This window comes from Gossypium raimondii, chromosome 9 (genome assembly GCF_025698545.1).
Source record: "Gossypium raimondii isolate GPD5lz chromosome 9, ASM2569854v1, whole genome shotgun sequence".
Taxonomy (NCBI): domain Eukaryota; kingdom Viridiplantae; phylum Streptophyta; class Magnoliopsida; order Malvales; family Malvaceae; genus Gossypium; species Gossypium raimondii.
Window position 1 is genome coordinate 47,963,910 of NC_068573.1, and position 27,784 is coordinate 47,991,693.

Consider the following 27,784-nt stretch of genomic DNA (forward strand, 5'->3'; position numbering starts at 1 on the left):
TCAATGCAAGAATTGTGGACAAAGGCAAGCTAAGCTGTCGGTAGCAGTGGCAGCAACTTTGAGGCAAGCTGCCTTGTAATAAGGGGGACAAATGTGGGACAAGTTCAGCCAACCCATATAGAAAAATATACAAACACACTCCCTAAGGATTCATTTGGGACGGTCAAGATGCGTTTTGAGGACCTTGTGGAACAAAATCAGAGCCGTTGTTTGTGTAAAGTTTGAGTTTTTATAGGTTAAAATATATTATAGTTGTATGTAATCTTTACAAATTTGAAATTTAGTCCATATACTTTTATTTTTAGGAATTTCAAATTTTAAGTTCAGCTGTTAATATCGTTATTTTTTTGATTAAATTTACTAGTGTGACATTTTGAAATAAAAAAAATATCACTTGATGGTAATGCAACTAAAAAAATGACGACGTAATGAACTTGAATTTAACAAAATAATCTTAACAATATTAACATTAATCAAACCTAAATTTTGAAATATACAAAATAAATGAATTAAATTCCTATAGATAAAAGTACAAGTTACAAAGAGTATAGGAGTTTATAACATATCTTAACCTTTTGAATATTATGAATGGAGAAAATAGACATATTAAAGAATTTTCTATCATTTGGGATTGTATTAATAAAACTTTTAGTCCCGAATTTAACAATTAGGTCTGCAGTTTTTTTTCCTTTAATATTTGAACTTAATAGCTAAATTTATTTTAATTCTTAAACTTGAATTCTATTCAAGTGACAAAATAAAAAAAATTAAAATTAAATTAATTATTAAATTCAAGTACTTAAAAAGAATATATATTAATCTATTAGGAATTGAACTAACTTGACCATAAAATAGTCCAATGTATCTAGAGGGGTATCTAGGCAAAAGCTAAGACAACATCCCCATGTGAGAAAAGGGTCCATATTGGGAGTAGGGTATGGGGCAGTGCATGACCATGTGGGGACTAAAAAGGGGTCATTTTCATGGTGGACTGTGATGTGTAGCAGGCTCAAGTTAGCTCCTGAAATATTATTCCTATTCTTGGTTAAAATTCAAAGAAAAAAGAAATGAATTAAAAAAAAAGGCGCTTAAGTTTGATCGTGTTGATTAATATTTAATTAATCTCTGTTGGCCATTGCTAACTTGGGAAAACAAGTTCATTTAATCTAGCCTGCTTCTGATTAATTTACATTCCATTAATGTTTGACCTATAATTCTTTTATAGGAACTACCTTTACCCACAGGATTACCAATTCCTAAGTATTTGAGCTTCCATTAATGTATCTGGATTTGTATATATAATCACCGTAATTTATAGGTTTGTTTTTATAATCACTTCAACGTATTTAAATTCATGTCTAATAATATCACTCAATCGATAAGGAATATTCAATTAATTAAATTAATTTATCTATATTAACGAATATGCTTATGTGTATATATATTTAGAGGATAGTATTGTTTAAATATATAATAAATATTGAATATGATATTTTTTTAAAGAAGTAAAGAATTATTACGATGACATAAGTTAGAAAAATAAACGTAAAGATGAGGCATAAAAATTATGAAGAGGGTCCATTAATTTCAGCCTCACCCGTGTGCATTAAAAGGATGTTTAATCATCAATATTCTTGTTCTGCTATAGTCATACACATAACATCCAACCCCTTATTATTTGATAGACATTGTTCTTAAAATATCTTTTGTTTTTGACTCACCAATCTAGAAAATCCAAATTTACTTTGTCCAAACCTGTTTTTGGACTCAATTGAAATAGACCCAACGTAAAAGTTGGTTTCAGATACGAGAAAATTAAAATATTACATCCTTTGATTATTCCAGCTTGTTTCTTTTGAGTATTTTCTTTATCTATTTTGAAAATCAAATTTCAATTTCAATTTACCTTAATGTAAAATTTAATAAATTAAAATTTTTCATATCAAATTATCAAGAACAAAAATTAAATGTGAAAGTTATATGTTAAAATTTCAAATAGTGCGGTTTTATCTTTTAAAATTAGCACGCAAGTCTTTTCAGAAGTGTTTTAATGTACATGCAGTGGTTGATTAGATTGATTGGATCGTGAATTGATCGAGGTAAAATTAGACTAGTTGAACTAGGAACCAAGCTAAAAAAAAGTTGAACTGACAATTGAATTGATTTTTTTTAAAAATGATTCCATTCATTTTATATTTCCTTCAAATTTTATAAAACTATAAGTTAATATAATGATAAAATTATACTTTAAATTTCAAATTTATTTATAAATTCAGTAAACCTCAATAGTATTAAATCAGTTATAATTTGACATAACGTTTTATCCAACTCGACCCGACGTATACGTAGACGGATTCTATTGGGACATTAAGGAATCTAAGAAAAGTTTAGTAGGAATTAACCATCTTTCGGCCATGGGAGGCATGGATATCACACACACACACACACGGGTTGGCTGTGGTTATGTAATTTATTGCTCCATCACTGCATCGACAGCAACGGCAACGAAATATCCCAAAAATCAAAAGCTGTATTTGTGTGGTGGCTGAGTGATCTTCAGCTTCCAAAAGATAAAGACGTATACCAAATAAGTTTTAGATTTTGCAGAATCTGATCCTTTTAAAAGCTTTTCCCAGGTTGGATATACATTGATATATTGACGGTGGACTTAATACTTGTGTGATTTTGACTATTCAGCATTTCTCCTACATGAAAGATTTTGATTCGTGTCTGGCTCTAAGCTTGGAGACGTGTATTGATTGTGAAATCGAATTTATGATCCCGGGTTTACATCCCTTTCATCCATGACATCATCCAATAAGATTCGTATTTTACAATTTTAGGGTTCCAATCTCAAATTTTCTTTTTATATTTACTTGGTTTTGCGTGTTTAATATGTTTGTCTATTAGAGATGAAGTCAAAAAAATTTGGGTTCGGAATTAAATAATAAATTTTAATAAAAGTTAAAATGAAATTTCACTATTTTATTAACTAATGTTTTTATAGCTTTTTAAATGACTATTGTAATACCCATTTTTGCCCAGGTCCCCTTAACAAATAAACTCAATTTTATAAATAAAAATAAAACTAAATTTTAAAATTTCCACAGTCCATTACAGCAGGCCCTATTGGGCCCAAATCAGTCCAAAAAACAACTCAATTACAAGTGGCCCAAACGCTAAACCCAATTAGCCAAAACCTAAGCCCAAATACCCCTAGCCCAACTAGCCTAAACCAGAAGAAGGAAACCCTAATGGCTGAGGCGCCGCTGCCAAGCTACTCCTCACGCACGAGCCTCCGTACGCGCACGCCCGCACACCTCCTTACGTGCCACATCCGCGAGCCTCCACGTCCGCTCCTCCGTACTTGCACACAACGAACGCAACAAGGCAGAAAAGGCAGAACAAAAGAGCAAAAATCGACAGCAAAAAAAAAAAAGAAAAATAGAAAAAAGAGCAAAACACATTTTCTTTTGTAATTTTCATTTTTTCGGCTATATAAAGCCATTTTTCAACATCTGTAAAGTTGACACACACAGAATATCAATACAAAGACAAAAAAAATATTGAATAGAAAGAAAGAGATTCAGAAAAATCAAAAACTTGAAAGGTGATTGCAGATTTCCTTTTTCTTTTCGTTCTTTCTTCTGCTTCGTTTTTTTATACTTATTCCATATTCAGTGTAAAAAAAAATAAAAGAAAATAGGAGTTAAAGAGTCATATACCTGGTGGCCGCATCTTCTTTCTCTCCGTCGTCATCGGAGTTGAAAAGGGGATCAAAGAACCTGAGCAACAGATTGTCAAACGGCGCAGGGTTTTCTTTAGTTTAAGTTTTATTTTAATAAAAATGATAGGTTTGTTTAGAGTTATTCTAGTTTAAAGCGCAGGAATTAAAACGTCGCCGTTCAGAGCCAATACAATGGCATTGAAACGGCGTCGTTTAAAGACCCGATCAGAGCGTTGACCCGATCCGGGGAGGATCCGCGCATTCTGACTTATTGGTCTATTTGTGCTGAGAGTCCCTTTATGTTTTCCTCAGTTTCAATCAGATTTCTTTCCATTTTTCTTAATTTGTATTGCATATTTAACCTTATTTTCATTTAGATCCATGGTTAGGCGGCGTCGTTTTCACTGGTGAGAATTGAGTTTCCAGATCTGTGCGTCTAATTTCTTTTTTAGTCCCTGTGTTTTGAATCGATTGCAAATATAAACCTTCAAAAATCTTGATTTTAATTTAAATCTTTTTTTTTGTTATGTTCACTATTAATTTAGTATTTTCTTTAATTTTATAAATTTTTTAGTATTTTCTAGTATTCTTTTGTTTTTTATATCTTTTACTTACCTCTTTTCATATTTATTATTAGTATATTTCATGATTTTAAATTTTTTTGTAAAAAGGACATTCAATTTTGTTTATTTATTTTTATTTGTAAATCAAATTCTTTGTTTTAGTATTTTAGATTTGTTTTTAGATTTGCTATATTATTATTATAACATTGTTTCATTACGATACATCAATATTTTATCATGTGTTCCTATTATATAATATTATTTTTATAATAATTTAATGTGTATAATCTATCAATGATTTCAAGTTATATTCCTTTAAACCAATTTCTATGTAATCTACTTATTCAAAATATTCCAATATTGTATTCATTCCAATGTATTATATTATTATTTACAATATGCTTATGAAATATTTATTCTAGTTCCATGCTTGTACATTTTATAATGTTCACTTCAAAATTCATTCAAATAAAGTTATTTTATTTAACATCATTCTTAATTTTCTTTTAAATCTACTCCAGACTCAAATGTATTGTTACTTTTTCAAATCATTGTTGAGATGATATATTTTTACCTTAATGTGTCTTTTGAAATTGATTATTAGTTATTTTAATTTTCAATTGTTAATATTGGTATTTGCTTAATGTGCTTAAAATTATTGTTGCTATTCTTGTTTGAATTTATCTATTGTTTGCTTAATATTTTTGTGTATGATTAGATTGCGAGTTATCCTATTACATTGTACATTGGTGTTCAATTATACCATATTTGTTTAAAAAATAATGTTTTACAAAAGCATTATAATCATCTTATTTCAAAATTCCTAAAAGGGGCTTGGTGTTTATGAGCTCTCGAGAGAATTGCGCCCTAACTTACTGGGCTTCAATTCTTCTTAATGAGTTTATATCATCAAGTACCCATTTTATTAAAACCATACAATTGTTAAAATAAAACTCTTAAGATTTCAAGATGTTGGATCCTAACTTACTGGATGTGGCATTTTATTGTCTCGATTTTCAAAAATAAAGGCAATATTTGAGTTTTAAGAATTTCGAGAAATTGAATCCTAACTCACTAGATTCTGATTTCTCGATTGACTTAAACGATCAAGTAACCTTCTTTAAACTCATGATTTTCATAAAAAAAAAGGAACACATTTAATTTCGAAGATAGAATTGTAACACCCTAACTCACTGGGTGTGATAACTTATTTCTTCGAAATAAGTGGTCTTATCATTCAAGCTAGTTCATCCAAGTTTTCTCATCAAGGATCGTATTTTTAAAAATATTTTCAAAAATTTGACAATAAAACATTGAACAATCAAATCGGTACCAATTTTGGGCGTTACGAGGGTGCTAATCCTTCCTCGTGCGTAACCGACTCCCGAACTTGTTTTCTCAAAATTCGCAAATCTAAAATTATTTTTAATGGTGAACCGGTCACACCTTAATAAAAGATCGGTGGCGACTCCCCATTTCTATTTTCAAAATCATCCTTTTTTTCGAAATATAAAAAATAGTTTCGACAACTATATTAAAATTTTATTTGGAAGTTAAAAGTGTAATTTTGTCTTCACTAATATATAATTTTATACATTTTAAAAGGTAAAAAATGTAATTTTTACACCCCCTCCTACTGCTCTTGATGCCTATCATATAGGGTCAAACCAATGAGGTATTGGCATTGTTGGTAAAGGTTGTGTAACACTCCAACCCGTATCCCTCGCCGGACCCGGGTTACAAAGTATTACCGGAGATTACAAATCAAACAGACAGAAATCTCAAACATTTTATATCATCAAAACAAGTCATCAAAGCATCATTTTAATCCAAATTATAAACTCTCCAAAATAGATTTTATAACTTCATTTACAATCAAACCACAAAATAACTAATATTTAGACACTCTAGGTACATGCCGACACAAAGAAATAAACATCACCATATTTGAGTTCGGGATCGTTCTTGGATGTTGAATCAGCGATCAAACTTAAGTACTTAACCTGCGCATGGAAAATAAAACCGTACGCTGAGTAAAAACTCAGTGGTATTTCTATAATCTAAATATTTAAAAATAAAACAATAAAATATGTATAATAAAATGTCAAGCACAATTAAACATTTAAAACCATACGATACTCAATTATCATCATTTGCTATATATAATAGCTTTCCACATTCAATTTATGAGTATATAACTCGTGTATTCCATGTATTTACAACATATTTCACATTCTATTTTCAGTTTACTATCTCATATTCTTATTCTTAGCTCAAAGTAGATTTTATAGAACACACGGATATCTGAAACAAATACAGAGGTGCATTGTTATGCACTAATGAAGAGAACTTTGAAGTGCTATCTGAGAAACACAAATGTGCTAAGCAGAGAAAGCACTGACGTGCTAGTAATCAGAGAGCACTAACGTGCTAATAATCAGAAAGCGCGCTAAAGTTCCTTAATGGCATGCCACTAATATTCTAGTAGTTCTAAATTCCGTCTACTTGGGCATTAAAAATGAATTTTATACATATAAAAATAATCCAATTATCATATTTGCACAATTTCACATTTACACACATATATATTCATAATATATATTCCAATTCAATTCAACCAATATAATTTCATCACATATCAAGACAATCCATTTCAATTGTAAAACACAATAATTCTCACCTCAATCACTTACTATAACATTTAATCAAAATACAATAATTAATAATTAGATTCGGATTATAAAAATACAAACTAGGAATTCCGAGCTATTCAATGTTGACTATATTTTTCCCCTTTTTAGTCGAGAATTCCGGTATGACGCTAGCTACGGAATTAAAACAATTAAAAATCATCAATACAACACCATTCAATCTCATATTAAATATTTAAATTTTTACTCATATTTGCCTAAATTCCAATTTAGTCCCTAAACCGAGACTAACTTTTATTCTCAAAACTAATTTCATATTTTCATTCCGTTCCCACTTTAAACTAATTTAACTCTCTAATTTCACCATAAATTCTTAATTTCGAAATTCTCTCAATTTAGTCCTATTAATTCAAAACCTATAATTTATTTTACAATTTAATTCATTTCTCTATTCTAACTTGAAATTTTATCAATTTAATCCCTAATTCTTCAATTAATTCAACATGAACAACATCTAAAATTTACTAACTTTCAAAATTTCAACTTAAATCAAGTAGTATTTTGTTCTAGAATTCCAAAACATCAAAATTATAAGAATAGGAACTAAATTGACTTACCGATCAAACCTTAAACCTTGAAATCCCAAATTTTCTTTCTTTCCTTCCCTTTTTCTTTTCTTTCCTTTCTCCCCGTTTTCGTTTTGCTATTCTGTTTCTATTCTCTTTTCTATCTTTTATTTCTTTTATTTAATTAATAATATAATAAATAAATATCTTTTACTTAATTAATAAGTATGTATATATATTAATTACAAATGTATACATATATTTATTACACTTGTCATTTTTATGGTTTAATTATTAGTTTAGTCCTTTCACCTTTTTTATTTTATAATTAACTTTCACACTTAATTCAATTTAGTCCTAATACTCAATTAACTTTAATTTAACTAAATTCACTTAACTAAAATCCAATTGGTGATATAACTAATTCTACAAATATTTTTAATAATTATTTTACGATTCCGTTTTACCAAGACGGAGACCCGATAATTCACTAATTCAAAAGTATTTTTAAAATCACGCTTAACTTATAATTATTAATTAATAAATTTTTCTAACTTTTTCATCGGATTTAGTGATCTCAAATCACTATTCTGGCACTATTGAAAATTGGGCTGTTACAGGTTGAGTTATCAGATTCTGAAAGTTTGGGCTTGAGTCTCACCATTTGAAATTCCGATGTATGAATCTCCCTCTAGTCATGTACGTGCATGCCTTGTGTAGGTTTTGTTCGATTTCCAACTTTTTTTCCATATTAACTTGCCTTTTGTCTTGTACTTGTTATATTAGTGGAACTTAAAAAAAGTTAATATAACTTTTAATCTTTGAACTTGGTAATTAAGTTCACTTTGATGCCAATTTTTTTTTTCTATTTTATTACCTAAAATTGGCAATTAAGTCCATTTTGATCCTTTAACTTGAATTCTATAAAATTTTAATGATGTAGCACTCAAAGATCATGTCATATCATCAAACTTTTTTTTATTTACCAAGTTCAAAAATTAAAATGAATCTAATTGCCAAATTCAAATACCAAAATGAAGTTAATTAACTGAAGTTAGAAAAAACTCATGAGACAATAACACATTCTTTTGCACATAAGAAGTATGCAAGCAAGTTAATGGGATGTGCTTTCGAAAGTACAATGTAGCTTCTTTTTCTTTTATGTGTAGAGAAAAAAATTATAAGTAGAATTATTTCAATTTATAGTTATATTAATTCTTTAATCATATTCGACAATTTGATTGCTGGATATATGTTGTTGTCGTCGTCGTCTTCAACACAAACAAGTTGGCCCCTTTAAAAGGTTATCAAAACTTTTGGGCTGTTTCTTTGTTCTTTGCATCCATTTTAATTGCAATTAGAAATGGATTTTTAATTGTATTCTGTTTATTATTATTACAGATATAATAAATATTATTGTAGAAAATCTCAAAAAAAAAAATCAATGTTCCCAAACAAGATCAAAGTGCCAGAACAGAACCCTGATGAAGGAACCCCCACACCCTTAAAAATGAAGGGTACTGACCTAGACAAATTTGAGGGGTTCCCATAATTGGAGGACACCTTTCCATTGCATTAAATCCATAGGGATTCATTCACTTGCTTTAGGTAAGGACCGACTTTCAAAGGGACAAATTAGGGTCCATCCAATTCTTCTGCTGCGACATGCATAATTTTTCACATATTATAGGCATAATGTTAAATTTAGCTCTCAATATTTTTTTTTTGTTAATTTAACCTATATTTTTTTTAGTTAAATTTGATTGTTAACTTTTTAAATAGAGTCAAACTTTTTTTCTTTAACAGAAATAATGATTAAAACATTAATGATACGAGACTGTTTATCTTATATGACACACTAAAAATATTTTAAAAATTAAAAAAATAGCATGGAGTTCATTTTGATTGCTATACTTGCTGTCATATTTTAAAATTTAATATTTTAGTCAGTATTTCTGTTAAAAACATCAATTTGACTCTTTCGAAGGTTAATGCTCAAATTTAACTCTTTTTAAAATATAATGAATAAAATTTAACTAAAAAATAAGGTTCAAATGTTAAAAAATGTAAACATTAAAGACTAAATATAATATTATATCTATTTTATAATGTACATAAATATACGTTAGTTGGACAAAACCGCGTGTGTTTTAACAATGTGTATCCTCCCATCCACCCTACCTACCACCTTTTTCAGTTCCTCATGTTGTGGTGTACATGTCTAGATAATGTCATTGAAAGTGAGTTTTAATCAATGATATGGTTTTAAATTTTTTTCCTTATTTTTGGTGCGAATTAATTGTTTTACGAACATAAATAATATATATTAGATATATAGAATATCTAAAATTGGAGTAACATAAAGAATAGATTTAGTTAAAAAATGTTAAAAACAACTCTTTTAAAGAAATTCAACGTAATTAAATTTAACTAACATAAACCAATTTAAGAGATAACTTATTATTTGTCACAAAGTAAATTATTTTCACGAGAAAGATTTAGTGAGTGAGTTAAATAAAAGATTATACTTATTGATTTATAATGTAGTAGTCTCTAAAAAGTTTTTGAACTGCATAATCAAATTTGTAAGTGTTAATTAATTTGTCCGGTTGCAAAATAGGAAAGAAAATCCAATGCATATACATGAAATTATGCGAAATTTGAACAAATAATGAGATGAAGTGGCAGTGCTTTGAGGTCAGGATGTTGTGCAAAAAAACAAATGGATATGCTGATAGCAGCGGAGACATGGGAGGGGATAAGTTTGAGTTTGGTCTTTTATGTTCTGGTGAACTGAATTTTGCACATGCACGCGTGCATGCATGATTATAACTTGTGAAACAAATGAGTCTAGTTTCATTGTAAATTTGACTTGATTTGAAATTACAAGTTCTTTGCTGAAATCCAAGTTCATACATGAACTTGACCTAAATCTTTTGATATGGTTTTACAAGAAGGAAGTTTGCTTATGTGTAGTTATTCAAGAGTTTATTATACTAAATAAGCAATATAATATTTAATGAATTTAAAGTTTAAAATTACTATTTTTTTGATAAATTATAATCGAATTTTATCAATTGTCAAGGAGAGGATGACTCTTTTTAAAAAAATCTTCAAAGTGCCGTTTATTCCGAAATCAATGGAATTACAATCCAATTCGATGAAGCGTGTGAATCTCGTCTTTAATTCGAGTTCTCAAAAAAATCGAGAAATAAAATCTTGACTTGACTGGAAATAATACTAACATGTTGAGAGATTTATCTGCTAAGAACAAACTATACTCAGAAGCTTTTCAAAATAAATCCGCCCCCATTGTATCATTATAAAGAACTTATAAAGAGAACCTTTTTTGTTTTCCCTTGTATCAGTACTGCAACTGAGATAAAAGAAGACCCATTTTCTTTCCATATCATTTAAAATAACAATAACAATAATAATCATCAATGATACATGCCTTTTAATTGTTTCCATCTAATATCAATGGCAGAAGAATTAAAGTGAATGCATTTCTTTCTTTCTTTTATGAGGAAAAAATACTTTTAACCTTTTATAAATCACGTATGTGGATGAATTAGTTTTAGTTGAATTTGTTTGATGATTTAATTATTTAGTTCAATGACAGGATTATAAGTTATGATTTAAAACAAAATTGAAATACAAGAAAAAAAATTGGTAGAAAAATAACATTAAACAATTACATCAAAAATTAATTAAACTCGTGTAAAGGCATCACTATCAAGCAGCAAAACTTCTTGTATTACATCAGCATTCTGAACTCTCTGGCGAAATCTTTAATCTTCCAATCTCATTTGAATAAGCTACTGATTAATCGTAATTCAACTAGACTACTATTGGCAGCGCCGCCCTCCAGTAGAGACTCCACTAGAAGCGCATTATTGCATTCTAATTTTAGCTGCCTGTAACCTTTTTCCCATGCTATGGGTAAGCCTTCAAGCATGGCTCTTGCTTCAATCCAATTAAGGTTTATCAAAAATTGATCATATAAATGAACATGGTGCCAATAATAATATTCATAAAATTGTTTTGGGTCTTTTGAAATGGAGTTGGATTGTTGGTAATGTTGGTTTGGATTTTCAATTGATCTGGAAGAGGAAGATCAGTTATGGAACATCATAGTTAGCATTTTGAAACATGTTCAAAAGAAAATTCAAGAAAGTAATAGTGAGGTGAAAAAAATGGAAGCTAACTTGGAGTCCAAGAATGCAATATGCTCATTCTCATTATCCTTGATCGGCAAGCAATGATAGGATGCTTGGTAGGATTTTGGCAATGTCAAATCTTGTTTGATGTACTGTTTATATGCTAAGAGTTATGATTTGATAGTATCATCATTTTAATTATGAAGTTAAAGGTTCATTTCTCGTCCATAGATCCATGAGAATGAAACACATTTTATGGAGTGCAACGAGAGAATTAGTCACCGCTATCAGCGGTGAAAACCTTTGTTTTGATCCAAAAAATATTTATTAATATTAAAATTTTTAAATTTTGATAGTAATTATGGGTTGAAATAACAAAATTGTTGTAATTAAATTTTAAATACAAATATATCTTTTATTGATAAATCATAAATCAAAATTAACCTTTTTTTTTTTTTTATTTTGAAAAACTTCTTATTTTATCATTACCTAATTAAGACCCAACCGATTTAAATTAGTCTGGACTAGGAGTTGACAATTAATAATGACAAGCTTGATTGGGATGTACACGTGGAATATTTCCATAACCTGATTGGCCTTGTGGGTATTTGAGTTAATTTAATCAAACATTTCACATTATTGGTCTCTAAATTTCAAAATATTCTAATAATATCTTCAAATTATCGATGTTATATTAATCAAGTACTTTCATTTTAAAAATATTATTTAACTGTTAAATGATACATCAAATCTTGTGTAGTATAATTTAAAATGAAATTAAAACATTGCTACATAATTTTAAAAGTAAAAACTAAAAATAAAGTAAAATAGAAAACATAAATTATGTATTAGATAAAAGTTTGAGAAAACTCAAAATCAAGATTTTAAATCTTCCATTTTTAGGGAAGCTAGAAATTTTTCGGGGAGGGGGAGATTGAGTTATATATTTTATAAGAATTAAAATTTAATTTCACCATTGTATTGACATATATCTTTATAGTTTTAGAAGGGTTAAATCAAGATTCTATCATTTTTAGGGACAAATTATAATTTTACTATTTACTTACTTAAAATTTTAAAAAACTTTAAGAGCTAAAAGAATAATTTTCTATTTTAGGGAGTTCAGGGCTTTGTCTGTCCCATTTCTGAAATATGTATTTTTTTTATATTATGTCATATAAGATCTAACATTTCAATTAACAATTTTAATAATTGAAAAACTTTATTAATATACCTTTAATAGCTTCAAAATTGTAATTAAAATGTTATCAAAATGAGAATCATAATTTGTGATTCTATTTTGAGAATAAAGTGGTTTCAATTTTTGATATAAAGTAGATATGAAAATTGAATGGATTTTTGTACCTTAAAGATGGATGGATATATGATTTTTACAAGCAAATTCGAAAAAGAAAAGTTGAAAATACTGAAGTAAAAGGAAGAAAGTGACAGACGGTGGTGAAGCCACGTCGAAGCATCCATGACCGTTCATGGTTGAATCAAAAAGGGTCCCTTCCCGACAACATGATCCATCTTCATGGGACCTTTTGTCCTACCTTCATTACTCTTTACATCTACTCATGTCTTATTTTCAAACTCCTAACTTGTCTCTAATTACAACTCATATCATCTACTTCTGCTCTTCATTTTCTGAAGTAAATTTCAGGTTAAGAAAAAGGTTTTCCGAATATCCGAAGCATTCAACAGTTCCTTCCGCTACTCAAATTCAAGCAAACTTGAGAGGGTCCTTAGCGGCCCAATTAAAATTTTCTCTGATACTGGACCTTAGCTACAACAGTGAATTGGGCTAAGATAGCTTCTGCCACCCTATTTTGGAGACTTTATTCTGCCCCCTCTCTGACAAATAGAAGATACATTATGTCAATATTCAAAAAAAAAAAGAAGATACATTATGTCCAATAAGAATGCTTAAAAAATATTAGTATAAATACTTCATTGTTGTATTCAAATATGTTTAACATGGATATTTAAGAATATGGATAAGATGGGCAGCTCCAATCACCTTATAATTGAACATGCAATGGATTTGGGGAGCCATAATCCATGCCAGGTAATGTGTATAATTATGTTTGGAATATATGATGAAATTTATTTAAAGCTCATAATTAATTTCTATTATTATTATTATTATTATTAGAAACAGCACAAGCCAGGTTTTATGCTTGAAAAAAATTGATGCTAATGAATGTGAAAATTACATCCATTCAAAATCCAATGTTGATGAGCTGGTAAGATATTTGTTATACAGGAAATCCCTATTTTTCATTCATTTTCAAATTAGTATACGTGTTTTCACTAAAATTAACCAAATTTGTTGAGAAAAACGAAAAGAAAATTCTGTATCTATTTAAGATTTTCAAAAAAATCATTAAATTATTAGTAAGTTTATGTTTTTGTCACTCAATTTTAAAAAAAGTTATTGAACTATTCGAAAGTTTTCATTTAAGTCACTAAGCTATTAAAATCGATGTTGTATGGTCTTTTTTATTCGCACCGCCTACACCAATTGAAAGCTTTCATTTCTCTTTTCTTCTACAGTTCAGTCTTTTTTTCATGAAATAGCTTTGAACGTAATGAATCTGCAAACCAAAATTCAAACAGCCTTTTTCTTCGATATCTATCATTGATTGTCAGATTGATTTGAATCTAAGGTATATTCTTTCACTCGCCGAAGGGTATTGATCCACCGTACCGATTGTCGAATTGTCGCTTAGAGATCATTAGCCGGACTTTTAAAAAAAAAAAACTTAACCGCTCAATAACTTAAATAAAAACCTTCGAATAGTTTAATAATCATTTTACAACTTTTCAAAGTTGACTAATAATTTAGTGATTTACCAAAAAAAGAATTTCACTTCAAATAAATTGTATTCTATCCCTGCTAAATAAACCGAATACTGGACCGGTTTCCTTTATGTTTGAATGCGTGATGGAGCCCTTGATTAAAAGCATTGAAAGTGAAACCGCTGAACACCATTGATATCCAAACAAAGATTGTTTCAGCTCCGTAGTTGTTCACTATATAAGTCGTTCTTTTCTTCCTTTATTTCAGGGTGTTCATGGCGTTTTCTTCCATTGAATTCTCCATAATAGAACAGATTATTCATTTGATATGAGATCGATTTGGTGCAACTATTCCTTCATGATCTACTTCAACCAAACTAATCTCCCTCTCATAGTTTAATCAAAGGGTGTCAAGTAAAACACTGAGTACTCCTAATTATTCAAGCTTATTAAAAAAATTTGTATTTAATTCATTACTTATCAAGGTGGGTTAGAGTTATTGATTTTGTGGATTTCGAGTTCTCAATTCAAATGCTCGCAGGCTTTTTATTTTAATCTATTTTTATGTTATGAAATTTTGTTTTTGTTTAATATATTATTTAGTGTTCGAGTTTGACACTTTTTCTAATGTGATACATGTGTTAATTTTGGTCTAATTCGTGCGATTTTTGACAAATTTTATATATTTCGATATCTAAATGTAATAATGTTAACTTTTTAGTATTTAATTAGGTTTTAAGGTTGATTTGATAAAGTTAATTGCTTAGATTATCAAGTTTGAAGTTTTCATGATTTTTTAATAGAATAAATTTAGTGTTAATTACAATTTTTTTATTTTTAAGCTTAATTTGTCAAATACAATCGATGAATGTAATTTAACTTGGGTATTAGGACTGATTTGATAAAAGTTAATGCTAATATTAATTGCTAAATATGAATTTTCATCAAATCAACTCTAAAATCTGAATTAAATACTAAAAATTAATATCATTATCTTCAGTACCAGAATGTATCACATTGAATCAAAAATAACTTAGGTATCATGTTAGAAAGAAAAGTCAAACTCGGTACTAAATTATGCATTAAGCCTTATATTTTTACTCGTTTAAGAACAAATCAGCTTAATTAACTTGAATTCAAACTTGAATACAAAAATTAATAAATGAACTTAATCAAACTCGAGTCAACTTGAATATCAAACTCCAAATTTCAAAACAAGCTTAAATTACCCTAATTTAAATTTGAATAGACTCGATTGCACTTTTATCATTATCAATTTTGTTATTTCCATTGTAGTCTTAACTTATGGGGATTTGAGTATATATATAAAAATATGAATCTCAAGAAATAAAAAATATATTTGTACCAAATATATTTTTTATGATATAAGTATGTTTAATAAATGTTAATTGAGTTAGCTCAATTAGCATCGGCATTGTTGTTAGTGTAGGAAAATATGGGTTCGAGTGCGCTAAAGTGTGCTTATCCTCCTATTTAAGAGTTGAGAAAAGGTTATGAGTAGTTCTAGACATTATATCAAAACATATATATGCTTAATAAATGTTTAATTAGGCAACTAATCCCTATATTGTTTGAAAATTTAAAGTTTAGCCTTCTTATTTTTAATTAGAGGAATTTTTAGCATTAATTCTGCTTGTATGACTTAAAAATTAAAGCTTAATTGGTAACATTATCAATGAACTTTCATTAAGTTAATTTGAACATGTGACATTTTACTATTAAAAGGTTTGATTAAACTTGCATTAATTTAATGAAAGTCAATTAACGGTATTATCAATTGGATTTTAGTTCTAAATCAGACAAATCGGATGATCAAATTCTTGAGATTATAATGTTAAATGAGCAAATTGAAATCAAACATTTAAGGGGTCGTTCATGTAAGGGTTAAAATTCTCGAATGTGCTCAAATAAAAGTTTTTTACACATTTTACTCCAGTTAGCCTGGATTGACTTGAGCCGGGTTGACCTAGCTTGAAATTAAATAAATTAAAATTTTAAAATATTATATTTAAATTTAATTATTGGAATATTATAAATATTAAGATAAAATTATATATTTTTACTATTTTTAATAAAACAATAACAAAAGTTGGATATCTTTTTGGGTATAAGTAAGAAAAAAGGATTTGATTCACCTACCTATCTCCTTTTAAAAACACAAAAGCTTAATGATCTTTTTGTCACCCACTAAACTGATTCGGTAATCCTCTTTGGTTTTAGTTGAAGATTAAGTAAATCACTCTTTTGATTTCCAGACAATCACATTAAATTACGGACTTCAGATTTTTTTAAAACGAAATAAAACTAATCTTTGACTTGAAAATCTTTCACATTATAAAAAAAAAAAATCAAATTAATGTATTGTTAGTGAAATATTTTAATATTTAAATTTTATAATTAAAACAAATAATTTTTTAATATATATTATTATGAGGTTTAGACATTAGAAAGGAAAGAGTGGGTTGGTCAGCCCCCACCATGGTGTCGACTGTCCCATATACCACCAACATTTGGAATAATAGTATTGTGAAGGAGATTCGCATTGATGCATATATATTTACGTTTTTGTAGGTCCATAAATTAATAAACTAGATTAGTGGTCATGATTAATATGTTTAATTAGGTTATGGACGGTCAATGTGACATGTCTACGTCGTTAGGAAAGATTATATCTAAAGTTAAATAAATAAATAAAGGTCGACATAATAATAATCTAAACTTGTTGAATTCTAGCTTAATCCTATAAAAGGGTGGATCGATATTTTCAGGGGTCAAATTGGGAACGGTCTTAGATAAAATCCACCATAATAACTTTTTAATACGTTTTAAATTTTATTATAAGTGAATTAGGTTGAGACTGGAGATTCCGAACACAGATACATGGAAATTGGATCAAACCCTAAATTCAATATGTATATATATGGGGAATATATATTATCATTTAGTTTAATTAGAATCTATAAGAGATTTCTTTTATCCTTCAAATTAAACCAAATATGAATGTCAATTGAGCTTAAAATATAAGCATCAATTAAAATTTTGGAAAATATCTACAAATATAACTAGCTTAGCATGCACCCCTATATGAAGGCAGATATAAGTAGATAAGCATATGAAAATCACTTTTGAGAGGAAAAAACAATATTGATATTTTGTACTCTCCCCTCTCTTTACGGTCATCCATGGCATTTTTTGTGGCAACAAAACCAACCACATGACAAATATAGATCTTAGTTTTTTACATTTGGACAACTCCCCCAATATTCTCTAAAAAGCCTATTTTATTGCATTGTAAATATACGTGTATATCCAAAGATAGAGTGTCACTTTCTTGAGCAGATAATTAATGATATACTCGTCGTATGAATACAAAAATTGTTAAAATCTCATCATACACATTAATACTCTCAAAATAATATTTATTTATTTATAAAATAATATATTTTTTATAATTTCACAATTGAATTGGAACTCAGTTGATAGGTAAGACTAACTCAACCAATTTTTAATAATAATATAAATTTTGTTTTTTTTTTTAAAAAAACTTTAAAAGGAGAATGTAGAAAGAAGCTTCTTTGTATTATTATATGATAATGACTTTACCAATGTCCAAATGATGAAAATTGGAAAGGGTATATTTTCCCACTTACCATCTTTCTATTTTCTCTTCCAAAAATAGTTATTAGCCATGGAAATTTCAGTCAAACAATATGGCGTGTAAGTAGATCATGTATCACTTTAATAATCTAAACCATAAATGGACAATGTATATGATAATGATCATATATATGTATATATCGATATGATATGAAAATGATAGAGGCAAGTTAGGAAGAAAGGATCCAAAATGAATGGGGATGGGGATGTTGACATGGCAAGGGTACAGCTTGGGTTAGGGATGTTTCCTTCTCTTAGGGGATGTGACCTGTCTCTAAGTCACCACCATGCCCTTCTACGACCTTTACAAGCACTTGATGTTCACATGTAACTATTTCTATTCATATATACATATATATATATATGTATGTATACATTATTTATGAAAATCTTTTACACAAACTTCATTTATATATTTTTATATGATTAAATGGAAAACTTTTATGAACAATACCCAAAAATTTGAGGATTTAATTGTTTTTAGAAATGCATGTGGCATTAATTGTAGGGGTGGGCAAGTGTCGGTTAAATTAAGTTGCCTTGCAAATGCAGTCATCAATATATTTATTTTATTTTCTGTTCTTTAAGTCAAAAACTTTTTTAAGAGAATTGGTAAGTAGGAAAAAAAAGAATAAAAAGACTTTAGGTTAAAATTGGAGACAAAACCATTTATTTTATATTTTTGTAGACATACTTCCGCTTTATAAGATAGATAAATATGGTATCTGTTGAATTGCATGAGATGAATTATTGGTTCATGTGAGAATGTGCATAATTGGAAGGTTCTTAGAAGTATGTTAACTATATAATAATATGTTATCATTTTTAATTTCATATACAATTAATATATAATATGAGAATAGGGTGGTGCATAATCATATGCTCCTCCCAACACCCAACTAATAAATATGTGCTTGAAAATAAAAATAAAATAAACTTTCATATGCATTGAATTTTTAAGTTTTTGCTGCTTCTCCTTATGCCTACAAGATTCAATTTTCATAATGGTTTTCAAAATTAATGAGTAAATATTTATAACTTTTATATATATATAATCATTAATGTTTTAAATTATTATTATATGGATTAGTATTGATAAATTATTAATAGTTTTTAATAATAAAAAAGAGATAGAACAATTACCATATATCAAAGCTCTTTTGACATAATATATATCTAGAAGTGCTCATAGTTACTCCCCAACTCATAATTAAGAAGATAATGTGCTTTAAGCGACTCGAACCCACATCCTCTTATATTAGCAAAAATGTTCATACCAATTAAATTAAGGATCAATCAACTATTTAAATTTATTTTAATTTGTATATGAATAATTAATAGGAATATTTATCGATTTTTTGTTTGATGATAATTGTATGCATTTTAAATAAATATATATATAATATCAATTCATACTCTCCTATTAAATAAAAATTGAAGCATGATGTCCCTCCAAAAGAAATTGAAGCATTGTGTGAATGAGGTAGGCTGTTATTTAGATTTGAACTTTAATAAAAAATTTAGGGCTAAATTTAGTTATAAACTTTAAGAATTTAAAAATAATTTTATCATTATATTAAGTCATAATTTTATAATTTTAAAGAGATTTAATAACAGATATATTATTATTAGAATTGGATAATATCGATTTGAATTGAAAATCGAAGAAGGAATGAGTGGATAAAAAATCAATCCTGGTAAAAACTGGATTAAAACCGTTTAAATTGAATTTAAACTAATTTAGAAATTTAAATTTGATGTTATAATTTATAAAATAAATATTTGTGTTTATTTCTTCGAAATACATATACATTTGCATGTGATAACATAGTTGACCAATTTACAAGCCTTCCCTTCAAGAATCGAATCACGTTCATCAATGGAAGTCGGTTTTTTGTGTGGGGGAGTATTGAAGATCCAACGTCCCATCTCGTTCCACGTGTTGATAAACCATTGATCATGAATTTGATGTGACATACACATGCAGCCATACGAGCTTCGCCCCCACAGTTTATATTATTGAGGGGTTTCGTTCTTTCTCTTTGTCTCCCCCCCCCCCCCCAATTTTCACATAATACCATAACCAAACCAAACCAAACAGATCAAAGAACAAGGAGAAACTGAAGCCAAAGCTATACAAATAGGATCTAAAGATAGATCAAAGAAAAGGGTCGAAGCAAGTTGTTTTGTTTCAATGGAAGTTGGTCGAAAAATGGCTAACATGCTTGGAACTGACCATGATTTGAACTTCAAAGAGACCGAACTGTGTCTTGGTTTGCCCGGTGGAATCGCTGTTGTTGCTGCAGGTAATGAAACGGAAAGTTCTTCTTCCCCAAAGACTAATGGCAAGAGAGGCTTCTCTGAGACTGTTGATTTGAAGCTTAATCTTCAATCCAAAGAATCTACCATGGATCTAAACAAGAACCTTGATGACAATGGTTCTAAGGAAAAATCAGGTTCTGCCAAAGATCCTGCAAAACCTCCTGCCAAGTAAGTCATAATTATAAGACCGACCAAACCCAGTTTTTGTTTAGGGTTCTTTTTTAACATGGGTCTTTTGTTTTACAGGGCACAAGTGGTGGGTTGGCCACCAGTTCGATCATATAGGAAGAACATAATGGCTAACCAGAAGAACAGCAGTGAAGAAAGTGGGAATAGTGGTGCAGCTTTGGTGAAAGTGAGTATGGATGGTGCACCATATCTGAGAAAAGTTGATTTGAAGATGTATAAGAGTTACCAAGAGTTATCCGATGCCTTGGCTAAGATGTTTAGCTCTTTCACTATGGGTAAGTAAACATGTAATTTTTCATCATATGCATGTGTGATTATTTTTATGTACATGAATGTTGAGATTTATTTGGTTTTGGGTTTTTTTTAAAAAGGTAATTATGGACCTCAAGGAATGATAGATTTCATGAACGAAAGCAAGTTGATGGATCTTCTTAACAGTTCTGATTATGTGCCAAGTTATGAAGATAAAGATGGAGATTGGATGCTAGTTGGTGATGTCCCATGGCAGTAAGTTCTTATATATACTATAAATACCCTAATTCCCTAATTCAATTTAGCGTATTGAAGTTCGCTTTTCCCCCAAAGTAAAAAAAATATATAAAACCCTAAAAGATTATAAGTTTATTAAAATAAATCAACTAAGTACCTTTGCCTAAATACGTGCTAGCCTTCATTACAAGCCATCCATCTCGATCATCAACATATTTTAATCCTTTGCTTAATTTCTCAAACAGGATGTTTGTTGACTCATGCAAACGCTTACGCATAATGAAAGGATCAGAAGCAATTGGTCTCGGTATGTTTTCTATTCACTAATTTACGTTTTGTATCATATATTACAGCCACTTTTAATGACATAAAAAAAACTATATATTATATTTTCAGCACCAAGAGCAATGGAGAAATGCAAGAGCAGAGCCTAAAAACAAGATCCTGGAATTGAGCAAAAGGCTAGGAGGGAGCCTTCTTATTGGGATGTGTTTTATGTTTTTTTAATGTTTATATATATATATATATATATTTGGTATATATAGATATGCAAAAAGAAGAATCATGGGGACATCTTTGTAATGTACAAGAAGCAATAAACTTAACCTTATATATTGCTGGCTTGTTTTGTTGCTGATGATGGGGGCTTTGTTTTTAATAATTTCACCATGTGTTTTTTTTTCTTTTTTTTTGCTATTGTCTTTGTTGTCATAGCTTATTGTTTATGTGTGTGTGTGTGTTTTTATAATTATTATTCCTTTTTCTTCTACCCCCACTCAGTTTTAATGCTAATGGTACTTTTTTTTCCCTTCCCAAATCAAAAAGATTCTTCATATCATGTATAATTCCATATATATATTGTTCTTGTATTAATAATGGGGTTTTTTTAATTATAAATAAAATATTAGAAATTGAGGACCCCCAAGAGAGATGGGGAACATGACCATGTGGAAGCTGTTGGGGGCATTCATTCATTGCCATTAGTTTATGCTTTATTATATTAATTGAATTCTATGGGGATCACCAACATTTTGGGTTTATTTTTATAAACCTGTTCCTCATGGTTCCATTTATCTTTAATTTTATATATATTTTTTGGATCTGGCATTGTGATGTAATCTCATGTTCAATATCTTTGATATATAATATATGCAAATTGGCCATGCTATGTACTAACTCATGCAATGTGGAAGAGCAGCAAAAATACAGCTTCTGTATTTCAGTCATTCCTTTTAACTGTAACAAACAGTAATATTCAATGATTCAGGGACATTAGCAGATCTGTTAATTCAGTCAACCAAATTACTGTTCAATTAATTAAATTTTTTAAAGTTTTAATGAGATTTAAAAAAAAAATTGATACCTTTTTCTCTTATTAGTGCCGCAAGATAGTCCTACAAGCTGAGCTAATTGCGCTTTAGAGATGGTTTTAATTACTCTATGGGTTTATGAATTGAGTCGGATTCGGTTGTGCTCATTTTACTATTTAAGAATAATTTAAAAATTATTAATATTTATATATTTTATAATCTTAAATAAAAAATGTCTTATTATTATTATTATTATTATTATTATTAGATTCTTGGAACCTTGAGAAGTTTCGTTCACCGAAAAACCCTCAATGACTCAACAAATGCTATCCATATTTGCAGCTGTAGTAGATTGGGCAATTTGTGTACATTTAGTATATTTTTTTCCAAATCATATAAACATAAATTATGTAACATAAATATAATATATATTATGCATAATTTGTTTTCTCGTATACTTTTAAAATGAATTTTGTTACGTGAACTTATGTCACTCGATTATTAACTGCAATCTTTTTCTATCCGTGAGGATCCCACCAGAGTGTCTTCTACTTCTAATAGACCATGAACTAGATCAATAGACTAATGTGAATAGAAATGAAAGACGAAATCTCTTTAATAATAACAAACCCTCTTTTAAAAGAGCAAATATATTAAACTTATCTTTTATATAACTTTTCACATACCTCTTGTACAGAATTGCTTTTAAGATTCAAATTCCAACAACCCACCTAAATCGAATGTCCCAAATAGAACATAAAAATTAGGCTTATTTTCCATCTTTTAATTTATCAATTAACTCTATTTTTGTATTTTAATAATCAAGTTTATTTTGGTACGAAAGTATAAAATGTGATAATGTGATACAATCTCAAAGTGTTACGTCATCAAATCTTTTGATAAAATCCAATTTTAATGGATAGAATAAACCTAGTTATCAAATTTAGGTATTAAAGTGGATAAAAATGCATTAGAAATTCTATTACGCGCATCTGCGTATGGAAATTACATACTTAGAACACAAACTGCTGTTTAAAAATAACATGCAACAAATAATGAAATGTATAATAACTTATTTTAATTATGGAAGAACATTTTTATAATTTCTTAACCAAGTTGGTGCCCGGTTGATTCATGACACCAACTCAGTCAGGAGCTTGAATAATAGTATAGATATACAATTGATGGAGGTAATAAAGTATGCATAATACAATTAAAACATAAATATTATATTGAAATATAGTCTTAGTTTAATGGTAAGATTAATATTTTGTTGATATAAAGAGCATGGGTTCAAATAAAATTACAAGTAAATTTTTATTGATATTTTTAAAATAAAAAGATTAAAATACCCTCGAATAATATACCTTATTTTAATTGTAGAAGAACATTTTTTGTAATTTTCCTAACTGAATTGATATCGGATTACTAAACCTAAAAATAATCTAATTACTAAACCTAAAAATCATAACCTAGAGCAAAGAGATGTTTGTTTAAACCAAACGGCCCAACAACCTAAACTCAAAGTTAGAACCCAAATTTGACTATCACATTCACGGCGAGGGAGTTAATAATTACTACTGACGGTAGAAATTTCGATTTCGACTCAAATGGGAATAAATTAGCATTTTTTAATTAGACTTATTCACATGCCGAGTGGTTTGTTCAGTTCGTTTCAAGCTTAGATAATTTCATTAAACTTAATTACAAAAAATATAAATATTAATTTGAATGGTTGTAAAATAATTTAATTTTTAAAGAGTAATATATAAGGGTTACTTGGCTTGAAAAATTCTTGAAGACTCTACTCCAAACTAAATATAGATATTTTTTTGAAAATTCTTGATCATATTAGATGTCAATTATTTCGAAACTAAGCTGCCTAAGATTTTAAATAAAGTAAAAGCAGTAATAAAATATATTGCAATTTTCCAAAATCGGAAGTAAATAATACATTTCTATAAATAAGAATTTTATTTTGAAAATAGAAATTGAAAGTTTAAAGGAGGAGAAATAGTAATAAAGAAGAAAAATGAATAATAAAAAAAGTGGGGGTCTGAGTAAAGAGCTTGCTTAAGTCCAAAGCCAAAACCCCAAAAAAATGAATGATGAAAAATACATCATCGGCCGGCCGCCAACATTAGCTTCCGATCAATTCCCCGAAAGCTTTCCCCCACTTTCCCTCACTTTCTCTTTATCCAAACCAACCCCATCTCTCTCACCCAAGCTACAAAATCAAAAGTAAAAATTAAATCCTTCTGATGGATTTCAACGAACTAGAAGCAATCGAGGGCCTACGATGGCCATGGCATTCATGGCCCACAACAAAACCCGACGCCTCCTCATTAACGATCCCACTCGCCGTCATGTGCACGCCGTTGACGGAGTTCTCGGGGCTCCCAATCCTCCCTTATGACCCTCTCATTTGTTCCAAGTGCGGCGCCGTTTTGAATCCGTACGCGCGCGTCGAGTACACCTGCCGTGTCTGGTATTGTTCTTTCTGCTTCTCCAAAAACTCTTTCCCTCGAACTTACTCTTCTTCCCTCGAAGAATCCAACCTCCCCGCCGAACTCTTCCCCAATTACAGCTCCGTTGAATACGCGAGGACCGTTAATCCCGTTACCACACCTATTGGGCCATCGCTTTCGTCGTCTTCGTTGTCGTCGATGGCGTCGTCGATGGGCGGAGAAGTATGGGGCAGAGGGCCGGCGTTTGTGTTCGTGATCGATGTGTGTATGGAAGAAGAGGAGTTGAGAGGGGTTAAGAGTGAGTTGCTGCGCGTGGTGGAACAGTTGCCGGAGAGCGCGTTGGTTGCTTTGGTTACATTTGATGCAATGGTGAATGTGTATGACCTTGGGTTTTCTGAGTGTTCGAGGGTCGTCGTGTTTCATGGTGATCGCGAGCTTTCTTCCCAGCAGGTAGTTAAAAACAAAAAACAAAACAAAAAGCTCAAAGACCCAATTTTTTTATGCTAGTCTCAAATCGTTTGTTATGGTAATCAATCATGCAATGTGATCAGTAATTATATATATTGTTAGCTTCTGCAATTATTTTACTGTAATTTGGATGCTAAATTGAAAGTGCGAGTGTATTGGTATGTTGGTAGTGAATGTATTTTGTTAGCAATGGTGAGGACTGTTTGGTTGCTTAGAAAGTACGAAAAAAAATTTCTTTTCCGTTAAAGATTGGGAATTTTTAGTTCTTCGTATTGTTATTTGGTTGCTTTTAATCGAAAAGATGAGAGTGGTGACTGTTTAAGTAGTTAGATTATGTTTAAGAGAGGAGGAGCTGAGTGTATGTGTGAAAGATAACCTAAACTTCTCGAGCTTGTTACCCTGGCACTCGGCTTTTTTTCTGTTTTGGTACATCTTTAAGTTGTAGTGTGATTTGGATGCATTTCAGATACAAAAGTTTCTTGGAATCGGTGGTAAGAAGCTACAGCAACTTGGGAAGAGTCTGGTTATCCAAAAGCAGAGTTTTCTACTGCCGATATCTGAATGTGAGTTCAGTATAACATCTGCGATCGAGGAGATCCGTTCCTTTGCGCAGGTGACACCCGGTCATCGGCCTCAGAGATCAACTGGAGTGGCAATATCTACTGCACTCGGACTTTTGGAAGGATGTTTGGTTAACACAGGGGCCAGGATCATGGTCTTCACTTCCGGACCTGCTACTCGGGGCCCTGGAATTGTTGTTGACTTAGATCGTGCTATTGCTATTAGGAATCATAAGGATCTCATAAATGGTCAGGCACCGTATTATTGGAAATCTAGCAACTTTTATAAGAGATTATCGCAGAGACTTTGTGATTCATCCATTGTTCTTGATTTGTTCGCTTGTTCTCTGGATCAAGTTGGAGCAGCGGAGCTAAAAGTTCCTGTTGAGAGTTCAGGTGGGTTTATGATTCTAGGGGAGTCTTTTGAATCCGATCAATTCCGAAAATGCATGCGTCATATATTTAGTCGCGATGAAGCAGGGAACTTGAAGATGTATTTCGATGCAACCATTGAGATAGTGACTACTAAAGATGTAAAAATCTGCGGAGCCCTTGGACCCTGCATCTCTCTTCGGAAAACAAATAATTTGGTGAGCGAGAATGAGATCGGGGATGGTGGTACATATATATGGAAGCTGGGTACACTTACTAGTAAAACATGTATTGCTTTCTTCTTCCAAGTAAACTACGAGCATAAACCTCAACCCGGCGCTGCGTTCTTGGTACAGTTCATAACACGCTATAGAGATGGGAACATGGGAATTCGAAGACGGGTGACAACCGCTGCAAGAAGATGGGTTGCAAAGCAGTCACCAGATATTCGTGCCGGGTTTGATCAGGAAGCAGCAACTTCAGTTATGGCCCGACTTGCTATCCATCGAGCAGAAACATGTCAAGCTAGAGATGTTATCAGATGGTTGGATGATAACCTTATTCATTTTGCTTCCAAGTTCGGAGACTATATACAGGAAGATCCTTCGTCTTTTCGTCTTTCATCGAACTTCTCACTTTACCCTCAATTCATATTCTATTTAAGAAGGTCCCAATTTCTCGATGTCTTTAACAGCACTCCCGACGAGACTGCTTTCTTTCGACTGATGCTGAATCGTGAAGGAGTTACGGATTCTATTGTCATGATCCAACCCACACTCCTACAATATTCTTTCGATGGACCTCCGGTTCCTGTTCTCTTAGACATTCGTTCTATATCCCCGGATGTTATTTTACTCTTTGACTCGTACTTTTGCGTGGTTATTCATTATGGATCCAAGATTGCTCAATGGAGAAGGCTCGGTTACGATAAAGACCCAAACCATGGGAATCTAAGAAAGTTGTTCGAAGCACCAGAACTGGATGCAGGTCAGTTGGTGGCGGGACGAGTTCCACCACCGAAGCTTATTAAATGTGACCAGCATAGCAGTCAAGCAAGGTTTCTTCTTGCCAAGTTAAACCCATCAGTTACTCAAGATTCGACGTACACGGATGGTTCAGACATTATATTTACAGATGATTTGAGCTTACAAGTTTTCATAGATCATTTGCAAGCCCTTGCAGTGCAGGGCTAATTTACTGGGATTTTGTATACACCATCTCTTTGGGGCTACATATGTATTTTGATTAAAGCATCTCTTTAGTAAACTAGTGGTCGAACTTTTGAATCAACTAGGAACAAAGTGATTTTTCATTGTATATTTTTTTGTATATTTTGAGCAAAGATTTTGTGGATGCTCAAGACTAGCATTTTACTCTTTAATGAAAATGTTATTCTGTGACCAAAAAAAAAAAAGTCAATGAAAACATAGGGTAAATTCTACTATTAGTCTTTGTA

The 27,784-nt window shown here is 30.2% G+C and overlaps 2 protein-coding genes across 2 annotated transcripts; both read left to right on the plus strand.

Annotated features, from left to right (window-relative positions):
- The first annotated feature begins 20,186 nt into the window (after positions 1 to 20,186).
- On the plus strand, positions 20,187 to 21,919 carry LOC105800579 (auxin-responsive protein IAA14). Its single transcript, XM_012631786.2, has 5 exons — positions 20,187 to 20,640; positions 20,719 to 20,936; positions 21,033 to 21,168; positions 21,396 to 21,457; positions 21,547 to 21,919. The coding sequence occupies exons 1-5, from the start codon at positions 20,345 to 20,347 to the stop codon at positions 21,582 to 21,584; spliced, it is 750 nt and encodes a 249-aa protein (XP_012487240.1). The 5' UTR covers positions 20,187 to 20,344; the 3' UTR covers positions 21,585 to 21,919.
- Positions 21,920 to 24,479: 2,560 nt separating this feature from the next.
- Positions 24,480 to 27,775, plus strand: LOC105800580 (uncharacterized). Its single transcript, XM_012631787.2, has 2 exons — positions 24,480 to 25,378; positions 25,863 to 27,775. The coding sequence occupies exons 1-2, from the start codon at positions 24,722 to 24,724 to the stop codon at positions 27,519 to 27,521; spliced, it is 2,316 nt and encodes a 771-aa protein (XP_012487241.1). The 5' UTR covers positions 24,480 to 24,721; the 3' UTR covers positions 27,522 to 27,775.
- Positions 27,776 to 27,784: the final 9 nt, after the last annotated feature.